At 34.4% G+C, this 12,280-nt stretch overlaps 1 protein-coding gene across 2 annotated transcripts in view; it reads left to right on the forward strand.

The window, feature by feature from the left end:
* PIK3C2A (phosphatidylinositol-4-phosphate 3-kinase catalytic subunit type 2 alpha) overlaps positions 1-12,280 on the forward strand; it is a 110,071-nt gene that overhangs the window by 94,795 nt on the left and 2,996 nt on the right. For both annotated transcript variants that reach the window (XM_081541482.1, XM_081541483.1), the window contains exons 23-32: positions 940-1,076; positions 4,369-4,538; positions 5,339-5,495; positions 6,171-6,280; positions 8,132-8,339; positions 9,526-9,650; positions 10,527-10,644; positions 10,734-10,806; positions 11,143-11,252; positions 11,343-11,468. In XM_081541482.1, coding sequence (XP_081397608.1) covers positions 940-1,076; positions 4,369-4,538; positions 5,339-5,495; positions 6,171-6,280; positions 8,132-8,339; positions 9,526-9,650; positions 10,527-10,644; positions 10,734-10,806; positions 11,143-11,252; positions 11,343-11,468 — 1,334 coding nt within the window. The remainder of the gene's footprint in view (positions 1-939; positions 1,077-4,368; positions 4,539-5,338; positions 5,496-6,170; positions 6,281-8,131; positions 8,340-9,525; positions 9,651-10,526; positions 10,645-10,733; positions 10,807-11,142; positions 11,253-11,342; positions 11,469-12,280) is intronic.

Here is a 12,280-nt window from a genome sequence, read left to right on the forward strand (position 1 = left end):
TATTCTGATAAGTGTATCACCTTGATTTTAAAATACATAAAACTAAATTTAAAATATGTAAATAATATACACATATAGTAAAATATCCATGTAGCATGTAATAGAATAAATTAGAATCTAAATCTTAGTTTTCACCCACACCTCCTTGGCAGCCTGGCCCCAAAATATAACCATTTACATAGCTTTCTGAGACTACTTTTTTTTTTTTTAATTTTTTTTTGCCATATTGCATAGCATGCAGGAATCTTAGTTCCCTGACTAGGGATTGAACTTGTGACCCCAGCAGTGAAGAGTCCTAACTGGACCACCAGAGAATTCTCTTTCTGAGACTATTTTGTATATGTTCCAACATGCATAATAGTCTTTTTTTTAAACACAAAAGGTACAGTTCTCTGTGCATTTTGTGTTTAAAAGCATACGTATTTTTTAGATTTTTCTACATAAGTACAGCATTTACATTTCAGTAAGGAAGAGAAAACATGTACCTGAGATTCAGACACATCACAAAGACAATCTTAATCTGTTCTTCCCTTTGAAAGGGCTTCCTGTACTCTGAAACACTCTTACATTGCCCAGATACATGCTACAGAGAAGGTTCTTTTGTGCTGAAATGGGACAGCATGTACCTTATAAGTAGCTTTATTAGTGGGGTCAGTTTTACCTAGTTTGTAATTAAAATTGTTACTCTTTGTGGGGGTAGCACATGGATACACAGATATAAAGTCTCAAATAGTCAAATTCAGTTTTATATCTTGGGTACTTCTGAAAATAAAATTGATTTTTATATTGGTAATTTTGATTATTCACACTTTCTAGTATGGGCTGCCAGAATTGATTTTTTTTAAAATGATTATTCTTAACTGGTATCTTATATCAAACATTGAAAGCTGTACATTTGCAGGGACACATTTTCACGTGTCTTAATGTTTGTTGCTAAAGGCATGGTGGAGCTAGTTCCTGCTTCGGATACCCTCAGGAAAATCCAAGTGGAATATGGTGTGACTGGATCCTTTAAAGATAAACCACTTGCTGAGTGGCTGAGGAAATACAATCCTTCTGAAGAGGAATATGAAAAGGTAATTAACTAGTCTCCATATTCTCAAGTGCTTTCATTTTCCAGCTCTTGTGACTAGTCATTCAGTTTTAAGTTGTGAAAACAGCATTTTTCTTCAAGTAAAGAAATGAATATAAAAAGAGTGTTTTTAATGGCAAGGATCTGAGTGAAACCAATGCTAAATTACAAAAAAAGAAAAAAATTCCGAACATATATTTAGAGGCCAGCAAAACCAGAGGTATTTTTATAACCCAGACTGTTGTATTTCCTGAAAATATTGGGGAAAGTTACGGAAATAAGTAAGAGTGTTTGCATCATATGATAATAGAAGAAGATTATGGAAGTAGAAGAAGATTCAAGCTCTGTGAGCTTGAATTCAAGTCTCAAGTCACACCAGCTATAAGGATCGGTTAACTTAACCTCTTGTGCTTCGGTGATGTTTGCTATAAAATAGTATAGTATATATTATGACTGTAAAAAATAATGTATAAGATAATTGTGAGAATTAAATGAATTAATATATGTAAGGCACTATATAGAATAAATTCTGTAATTGATATTCCTCCTGTAGGAGGCATCAAGTTTTTGTTTAGTAAACTTTTGAATTACATAATAGGAAAGGGAAATCCCTTAGCACATAAGGCTTCTAACAATCCTAAATTGGCCTAAGGAAGACTCAAGAACACTTTCAACGGTGATACAGAGGAGGCATCAAGTTTTTGTTTAGTAAACTTTTGAATTACATAATAGGAAAGGGAAATCTCTTAGCACATAAGGCTTCTAACAATCCTAAATTGGCCTAAGGAAGACTCAAGAACACTTTCAACGGTGATACAGATCTCAGTTTTAATGAGATCCTAGTTTATGTCAAATCATTAATATATTGCATTTGCAGATAGATATGTACAAATGCTACCTGTTGACCCTATGAAAATAAAGTACAGAAATCTTGTCCTCTGTTGGTCTTTACACTATTTAAGAGCTCTTTCTTGTAGTTTGGGACAAGAAGCCAGTGTTTATTTATAGTAATACTGGCTCTGTGATTCTGGATAAGTTGACACAAAATAACTGTCAAGTTGTTGTTGTTCAATCACTAAGTCATGTCCCACTCTTTGTGACTCCATGGACTGCAGCATGCCAGATTCCCCTGTCCATACTTTAAGTGGATTTTATGCACTTGGCTCTTTTTATGTGCTTTGCTTGGTAAGAGGGAATATAACACAATGGAATGTCATTGCCTGGGTTTAAATCTTGGCTCTGCCACTTAACAATGATGTGATCCTGGGCAGATAATCTCTATTTTCTTCAGTTTCCCTTATGTATAAAATGGCAATATTAATAGTATTTACATCACTGTTTTGTTGTAAAATTTTAAATGAATTTAATATGTACATATACACACAGTTTATATGCATATTTGTGTGTATATGTACATATTGAATTAATTTAAAATCTTATAACAAAAGAATGATGTAAATACTATTTACATTAATGTAAATAGTATGTTTGTGTATGTAGAGAGAGACTAGTGCAATGCCTGGTTTGTGATAAGTGCTATGTAAACATATGCTCTTAATCATCATCATCACTAATAATTTCTGGGGAGTTATGGAATAAAATTAATCCCATGAGCATGTAGAGCCATATGACTTTCATTCAGAAATGTGGTGTCTTGAGAATAAACTAAATGCATGTGCTTTTAACTCAACATTAATAAAACTAAGATCATGATATCTGGTCCCATCACTTCATGGCAAATAGAAGGGGAAAAAGTGGAAGCAGTGACAGATTTTATTTTCTTGGGCTCCAAAATCACTTGGATGGTGACTGCAGCCAGGAAATTAAAAGATGCTTGCTCCTTGAAAGGAAAGCTATGACAAACCTTGGAAGCATGTTAAAAAGCTTTTTAATCACTTTTAATCACATCACTTTTCCCACCAATGTTCATATACTCAAAGCTATGGTTTTTCCAATAACCATGTATAGATTTGAGAGTTGGACTATAAAGAAATCTGAGTGCCAAAGAATTGATGCTTTCGAATTGTGGAGCTAGAGAAGATTCTTGAGAGTCCCTTGGACTTCACAGAGATCAAACCAGTAAATCCTAAAGGAAATCAGTCCTGAATATTCATTGGAAGGACTGATGCTGAAGCTGAAGCTCCAATACTTTGGCCACCTGACGCGAAGAGCCAACTCATTGGAAAAGACCCTGATGCTGAGAAAGACTGAGACAAAAGGAGAAGGAGGCAGCAGAGGATGAGATGGTTAGATTAGTATCACTGACTCAATGGATATGAATTTTAGCAAACTCTGGGAGATAGTGGAGGACAAAGGAGCTGGATGTGCTGCATTCTATGGGGTCGCAAAGTGACTGAACAACAACATGTGCTTTACATTAAAATAATGCATTGTATACAATTGTATCCTTCTATTCCAGTACTCTTGCCTGGAAGATCCCATGGACGGAGAAGCCTGGTGGGCTACAGTCCATGGGGTCGCTAAGAGTCGGACACGACTGAGCGACTTCACTTTCACTTTTCCCTTTCATGCGCTGGAGAAGGAAATGGCAACCCACTCCAGTATTCTTGCCTGGAGAATCCCAGGGACGGCGGAGCCTGGTGGGCTGCCGTCTATGGGGTCGCACAGAGTCGGACACGACTGAAGTGACTTAGCAGCAGCAGCAGCAGCAGTATCCTTCTATGTGATATTATATTAGTAATTTAATCCCCAGGATAGGCAGGGCTAAAATGATAGTTCTTCCAGCTTTGAGAAACTTGATGATGACACATAGTCACTAAATGGACAACAAAGCACACTCATTATATGATTAGATGTTTAAAGATATAAGCTTACTTACTTTACACACGCCATTCCTACAGGCCAAAAAAGGGGAAAAAATATTCCTTTATTTAGATTAATCTTTGTCCCAATGTTACAGCTTATGGTAAGGAGCAGAGCCTGTGAAGAGCAGGGTTCCACAAACATGATGCTTAAAAGATGTTCAAAGGCAAATTATACCCTAAGTAGAGACTGACAGAATCTCTACCTGCTGTGAGACAAAAGATAGAGAGAAGGGGCAATAACTCTTAGAAGGGTGTTTACTTTTGAAAAACTGGTATCTGTTACCATAACCCAGTTTACAACTATTGAGAAAGTAGAATAGAATTGTGTTTTCAATGAATGATAAATTACTTAATCTTTGTAACCCTGCCTCCTTTAAAAATAATCTTTTTCCTAAGATAATTTTATTTTTCCTTTATTTTTCCTTCCTAAGATAATTTTATCTTTCCTAAGATAATTTATCTTTATTATAGGCTTCTGAGAATTTTATCTATTCTTGTGCTGGATGCTGTGTAGCCACCTATGTTTTAGGCATCTGTGATCGACACAATGACAATATAATGCTTCGAAGCACAGGACACATGTTTCATATTGACTTTGGAAAGTTTTTGGGCCACGCCCAGATGTTTGGTAGCTTCAAAAGGTACTACTATTGTTATTATTGCTAAAGAAAATAGAGGCACTTCCTATTTCACAAGTTAATGTCCCCAACTATTATCATATAAAATAAGCTACAAGGATATATTGTACAACACAGGAAATATAGTGAATATTTTATTACTATAAATGGAGAATAATCTTTAAAAATTGTGAATCACTTTATTCTATACATGTAACATATAATATTTTATATCAACTAAACTTCAGTTTTAAAAAAATCAACTTCAAAAAAATACGATAGCCTAAACTTTGCTTTTTTTCTTGCTGTTCTTTGCCTTGTTGCTCCCTTTTAGCATAACTAGGGATGAAAAAGGCTTTAAAAGATGAGTTTACCATGTAGTAGAGAAGAATGTGTATGTGTTTGTAACCTTTGTTGAAATGAATTAAGGTGTATTTTGTCTTACCTAGTTAGGGTACTTATTAGAAATTTTCCCAATTGTATAATGGCAACAAGTAGAAAAGTTTTCTGTATATTCATTTGTATGTACTGTTTGATCTCTGGTTGTGTGTAGACTGATAATCACCTTGGAAAATATCATATATAAATTCTTCCCAAATAATGAGATTATATGATGGCTTTCCTTGAAATGTGAATTTTTAAGAATTATGTAAATTCAGAACTTCCTGATATCAAGTTACCCAGTAAGAAATTGCTATGGCTCAGATAGCTTTAGTTCAATAACCATGTAATAGCAATATCACTTATTTGCATATCTTCTGTAAATAATACTTTGTATATACTTTCTTTTCTTTCTTTTTTTTTTTTTTGTACTTTTAAAATAGGGATCGGGCTCCTTTTGTGCTGACCTCCGACATGGCATATGTCATTAATGGGGGTGAAAAACCCACAATTCGTTTCCAGTTGTTTGTGGACCTCTGCTGTCAAGCCTACAACTTGATAAGAAAGCAAACAAACCTCTTTCTTAACCTCCTTTCACTGGTAACTCTGTTCTTTACAAGCATTTAATTAATTTTATATTAATTCTTCCATGTTTTAGTATCTAAAGATAGATATTTTGTGATTTTTGGAATAAAATTTATTCTGATTTTAAATGTCAGGTATATTATTACTGAAATATTTTAAAATGTTGCCATGTGAAATATGCCAGACACCATTTATATGTAATGCAAAAAAAAAAAAAGGCCCTCAAGTGGGTACCCTGGGGATGAGCAGTAATAGTATCTGAAAGGGACGCTGCGAGTGTCATATGGGATGCTGGTGAATACTTTTTGTCTTTATCTGTATATGTTCAGATTTTGGATATTCATTAAGCTGTGCTCTTAAGATTTCTGTGCTTTTTTGGATGTATGTTGAGAACAGGCCAAAAAAACCCCTATAATTATTGTGACTGAAATTGATATGGAAACGGAAGACTACACAAAAGGCCTGGATTTCACAGTTTTTATTCCATAAACTGTGACTTCCAACAATTGACCTCCTTGGCCAAGATTTTTCTTATTTCTGAGAGATTTAGGTCCCTAAAACACTAACAAACTCCTCAAAACTCTGAGTGATTTATTTGTTTTTTTTCTGATTACTTGGCCAGCTTTTAGGGAGGGGTGAGGAACAGACTTGTAAAAAGTTTGAGTCACAAGCTCTTTTTCCTTTCTCTAGATGATTCCTTCAGGGTTACCAGAACTTACAAGTATTCAGGATTTGAAATATGTTAGAGATGCACTTCAGCCCCAAACTACAGATGCAGAAGCTACAATTTTCTTTACTAGGTAAGGTATATTTAAGTATATTAGGGAAGACATACCCTGTTTAGCTTTGTTTTCCTTAGTTTAAACAAATGCTATATATCAAAATTCTGACTTAACAAAAAATTGTGATTCACAGTATTAGCAAGTAGTAGGTTTATCAAAAGCTTATTTCAAAAGTTTATTTACTGAATAAATGTGAAGGATTGGCAATAGCACTTTAAAAAATAGATTTGTTTTGGAAATTGCCTGGCGGTCCCGTGGTTAGGACTCAGTGCTTTCACTGTAGTGATCCGGGTTCAATCCCTGTTCAAGGAACTAAGATTTTGTAAGACATACAGTGTGCCACCCCCTCCCCCCAAAATTATTTGTCTCAAAATATGATCTTATATTTAGTATATATATGATTTTAATTCTAAACATTCCATTTATGAACAGTTTTTGCAAAACATATTTTCTACAGTGCCAGATACAAGGGTTTTTCCTAAAATGATGTCTATACTACTGCATCTTTTAGGATTCTGCCATAACCATTTTCACGGATACCATAAGTGCTTAAAACAGTGAACTCTGGGACACTGCTGTTAAATTGTTATCACATGATGTAGTGCTTGAAACACATATTCTAATGACCGGCATTTGAACTTGTGATTATTACTTTAAAAGAAAATCTTCCTGTAGGCAAATATGTTCTACAGGTCTGGTGAGCAGGTTGGTCACAGACTGGTGGTACCACCTCATTAAATGCCACAGAAGGGAGGAGCACGTAGGCTCCTGTTCTTTTTGTTCCTTTTTCTCTTACCTTCTTCCTCTCAGTGGAGAAGAAGTAGAATACACTGGGCTGGACTTTCCTAGTCTCATGAGTCTGGGCTGAGTTGAATTGAAGGAAGCTGACTTTTGTATAGCCTTCCAGACTAATGCTGATAATTTAGGTATTGATGAGTTTTGTTTTGTTTTTTGAGACTTGTTGGCTCTCCTGGGCCAAACTGTAAAGCAGGCATGTAAGTGTTAGTTAGTTGGCCTGCCATACCGATATACCATATACCATAGATTTAAACAAAGAAAATTAATCTTCTCATCCTTCTGGAGGCTGGGACGTCCAAGATCAAGGTGCTCTCCAGTTTGCTTCCTGGTGAGGATTCAAGCTTGAAGACGGCTGCCTTCTCGCTGTTTCCTCACATGAAGGAGGGAGAAGAGAAAGGAGGAAGAAAGTCATTCTAATAAGGACACTGTCTCCATAAAGGCCCTCTGGAGTTGGGGCTTTAGCATATGAATTTTGGGGGATACATACATTCAGTCCATAACAAGGACAAACTCTTTTGTGTGAGGTTCCCTGGTTCCCACACCAAACTCTGCATCTTGTCAAAACTACTTTTCCCAACTGAGAGAAATAACTTTCTGAAAAAAAGAATAAGATACCAGATTCTACTAGTCGACTATTTGATAGAATGGGGTTTTGGAATTTTGGATTACTTTGGTTGCTTCCTTGTGTCTCCTTATGTCTGTTTAGTTGCCACCTTCCATATTTATTAAAGTGAATAAAATGAACCATCTTTTGGCGTTATACCAACCATCTCCTATCCCCAATAGCTTTTTAAATTAGTATTGGACTCCACAGAAATTAAGAAATCCAAGCATCATTTCTTAGAGACAGTGGGATGGGATGGAATGGAGGCTTTCCTGTGCTAAAATATTTTTGTTGGGGTGAGATATATTGTAATAGGTTTTTGGCCTATGGGGCAGAGGGAATCCTGACAAAGTGAGAATCTATTTACTATTTTTAAAAGGAATGGAATTGTTTATTATCTTTTATTATGTTTAAATAAATGAGAATGTTTTCTCAGTGTGTTAACACATTTTCTTTTTATCTTGTAGGCTGATTGAATCAAGTTTGGGAAGCATTGCCACAAAGTTTAACTTCTTCATTCATAACCTTGCTCAGTTGCGTTTTTCTGGTCTTCCTTCCAATGATGAGCCGATCCTTTCATTTTCACCGAAAACATACTCCTTTAGACAAGATGGTCGAATCAAAGAAGTTTCTGTTTTCACTTATCATAAGAAATACAATCCAGATAAACATTACGTAAGTTTGGTTTGGTATCAGTAGCGACTCGTGCATGCAGTCTTGTTCGCTCCTACTTCCTTCACTGACTCTGCTAAAGTTCAAGCATTTGTTCTTTTCATACTTCTTTCTTCCATGGATGGTCCAAAACCCCTAAATGTACTTGGAGCATCCCTAAACTGATTTTTGGTGTTTATTTCTTGGTAAATTTGCTCCAAAACCATGAGGGACCAATGTTACTCTTCTTTTCAGAGACAAGACTGAAAGGGTGATACTATTTTATTTTTCTCCTTATCTTCAATTTGTTCTTAACTTCAAAGGTAAAGCTTGCTCACTGTAACAAACTCAACCAATATAGAAGTATATAAAGTAAAAATCTAAGTTCTCATTCCACTCTCTAGGGATGATGTATTATAAAATATGCATATAAAGTTTGTTTTTTAACAAAACAAAATCCTTTAGTGTGTTTTTTTCCCCCTTCAATAGTATAACACTATCATCTTTTTTGCTGTTATTTTTGTTCTAATATTTTTGCTGGATAATATTTTATAGCACTGTCAGCCTTTAAATTTTTGACAAATTGATAGAGTTTAGAAAGTGACTTCACTAGTTTTTTGATTTTCAGCTCTTATTAGTAAAGTTTTATATGTTCACTGAGTATTTTAGGACATCATTTCATTGAATGATTCATTGTTTCCCCCAATGATTTATAATACCGCCTTTAAATATACTGAGTTTATATCTCTGAATTTATTTCTGGTCGTCTGTAGATGTAAATGACTCTGTGCACCAGTATTTTACTCTGTAAAGTATGTTATAATGCAGTTTAAATAATATCCAGTAAAACAGATTTTCCCCATCTCCCTGTCACACTAAGTTTTGCCTTCTCCTTTGCTCTCCTTAATGAATTTACTTGCTAATATTTTTATTGAAAGTATATTGCACTTATAAATTTGGAAGTGCATTTATTTAATCCTAGAAATAGAATGCCTTTCACGTTCCAATTCTTATTTATCTTAGACAATAGTTAAAGATACTCTTAGAAGGTAATTAAATACATTGATTTTTATATTTGTTATTTCGTATTGGTGACATACATATTACAAAGTGAAGAGCCCTTGGTACATATAATGATCAAGCTGAAAATTTTCTATCAAGAAAGATTATATTATAAATTTACCATGTTTGGGATGTGATTTCCTTTCAGATTTATGTAGTCCGAATTTTGAGAGATGGACAGCTTGAGCCATCATTTGTGTTCCGAACATTTGATGAGTTTCAGGAACTTCACAATAAGCTCAGTATTATTTTTCCACTTTGGAAGTTACCAGGGTATGTTCTCATTCTTGTTCATTAATGTTTTAATAGGAAACAGTTTCTTTATTACGAAGTACAGGTCAAAAGCTTTGTGTTAAGTTAGTGTAAAATACTATGGACTGTGTGTGACTAATTTTCCCTGGTATCACAAAAGCCTAATATGTACTAGACATAACAAGGAACTAAGTTTTTCTTGAATGAATAAATGATCACAATCTTCAAATATGGGATTTTCTAGCTTTCTAAATCAACTGCAGGAATAATTATTGTGGTCATATTGAGCTTCTCTGAAAAATACGAAATGGAGACACTGCAGTAATCAACATGGTAGTGTTTAGGTTTGTTTTTGATGCCTTTTGGAAACCTTCAGTTTTTAATGTAGGTAATGACCAGTAAATTCCTGTGTTGAATTGCTCGCATTCTTCTCAGACTAGATTTCAAAAATAAGGAGGCAGAAAAGTGGGTATGAGTTTATTTCCATGTGCAGTCTCATTTTTCTATTGCCACCAAAATTAGCAGTTAAGATGATTTGAGCTCTGTGGCATTTGTGGATTTTACTGGTATCTACAATAGCTATGATTATTGAATAGTGGTTGTTTTGGAGGATAAGATCTGCATATTTGTGAATGGTTAATCTTGAGAAGAAATAAGTAATAAATATAGTGTATTAGCAAAACAATGTTCCTTTTGTACCAAGTTCATAAAAGGATGATGTATACTTGAACTGTTTCATCTCCAGTACTTGGAAAAGAAATCAAAAAATTACTTTATAGTGAATTAAGGCTCCACTTTCTATTTCAGTGTATAAAAGAGTATTTCTAAGTATTAATTCTATAAATACTCCCAAATGAAATTATTTAAATCCTACTTCTTTTTGTCTTTCTTTTATAGCTTTCCTAATAGAATGGTTCTAGGGCGAACACACATAAAAGACGTAGCAGCCAAGAGAAAAATTGAATTAAACAATTATTTACAGAGTTTGATGAGTGCTTCAGCAGATGTATCAGAGGTGACTATTCTAACTGTAAAATAATAACATACTTTTTTGTGTGCTGCGTAACATTTAAATTAATGAGTCTTTCTTCTCTTCCACTTCAGTGTGATCTTGTTTGTACCTTTTTCCACCCTTTACTTCGTGATGAGAAAGCTGAAGGAATAGCTAGGTCTGCCGGTGAGATTATTTTTTTCTTTATTGATAATTCATGGCTCCCCTATGACCTGCAACTCTGTAACTTCTCTGTGGATGTGGTAGAGTGACAGTGGGCTTACTGTCTATAACCAGTGAGAAAGAGAGGAGAGTGTTCTTTCTAAGACAGTCTATTTCTGGGTAAACATAATTTCCTTAATGGAGTGTGATTACTAAAGAAATTTATATTAATGGCCTACCATACTCTTACCTTTTTTTCTCCAACATGTGAGGATCCTGGAATTAAAGCAAAAACTTTTGTTGCAGCTTGAACCATTGCAAGCAACATCACAAAAAAAATGAACATCTTTGTATTTTCAGATGTAGGTTCCTTCAGTCCTGCTCAAGGCCAAATAGGAGGAGCAGTGAAATTATCTATCTCTTATCGAAATGGTACTCTTTTCATCATGGTGATGCACATCAAAGATCTTGTGAGTGATTACAAATAATGATGATTGTAGAGGAAACCTATTCTGTGGTAGGAAGCATTACTACTGTTAAGGGAATGCTTTTCTTTACAGGTTACTGAAGATGGGGCTGACCCAAATCCATATGTTAAAACATACCTACTTCCAGATACCCACAAAACATCCAAACGTAAAACCAAAATTTCACGAAAAACTAGGAATCCAACATTCAATGAAATGGTAAGTTAAAAATCTATTAAAATCTGCTAACCCTTAGTCAAACACTATTTGGGAATAAACACCACATTATTTATGTACATTAACATTATATCCACACAAAAATGTCCAGATAGAGATTTGGAAGCAAATAATTCTGAATTTTCATCAAGGATATAAATTTATGAAAATCATAAATTTAAACTTTAAAAGCACATAAAATGTTTGGTGAAGATCAGTTGGTATTATTCTCACAAAGTAGTATTGTCTTTTTTCTAGTTAGTGTTATATACTTTCAAGAAACTGAAATGTGGTCACTTTTTCAGTTTTCTTAGTCAAACAGAAAGGACTTGATTAAGGAGATAATGCCCAGAAGTTACGGTGAAGCGTTCTTGAAAAAAAAATTGTGCTGCATGCAGTGTTTGAAAGAGAATAGCTTTACAACACTCCAGATTTGCTATAAACTCCATTTGTAGTTGGCAAGTTTGCACTGAATGATGGATAATCAGAAATTTTCACCTCATGGTATATAAAATCCAAGAGAAAAAAGGCAATCTCCTTTTAGGAGATTGTAATTGCTCACTTTTTATAAAGTTATTACAATTACTCTGTCCTAACTTGCTTCCTTCTACTCTTTTTCTTCCATTCTCTTCCTTCCATTTCTCTTTTAAAGATGATCTGTTAAATCATCTTAAGGCAGGCTGCTTTGTAATTTCCCTTCCCCATATCTCCATTTCAAAAAAACTATGTTTTTAGTTTTTAGCCAATAGTAATTTTCTGCTTTGTGCATTCATATGTCAGACACTTGGAGGAATGACAATACAATCCAAGACTCC

Source organism: Giraffa tippelskirchi, chromosome 11 (genome assembly GCF_054371585.1).
Source record: "Giraffa tippelskirchi isolate mGirTip1 chromosome 11, T2T-mGirTip1v1.2.pri, whole genome shotgun sequence".
Lineage (NCBI taxonomy): Eukaryota > Metazoa > Chordata > Mammalia > Artiodactyla > Giraffidae > Giraffa > Giraffa tippelskirchi.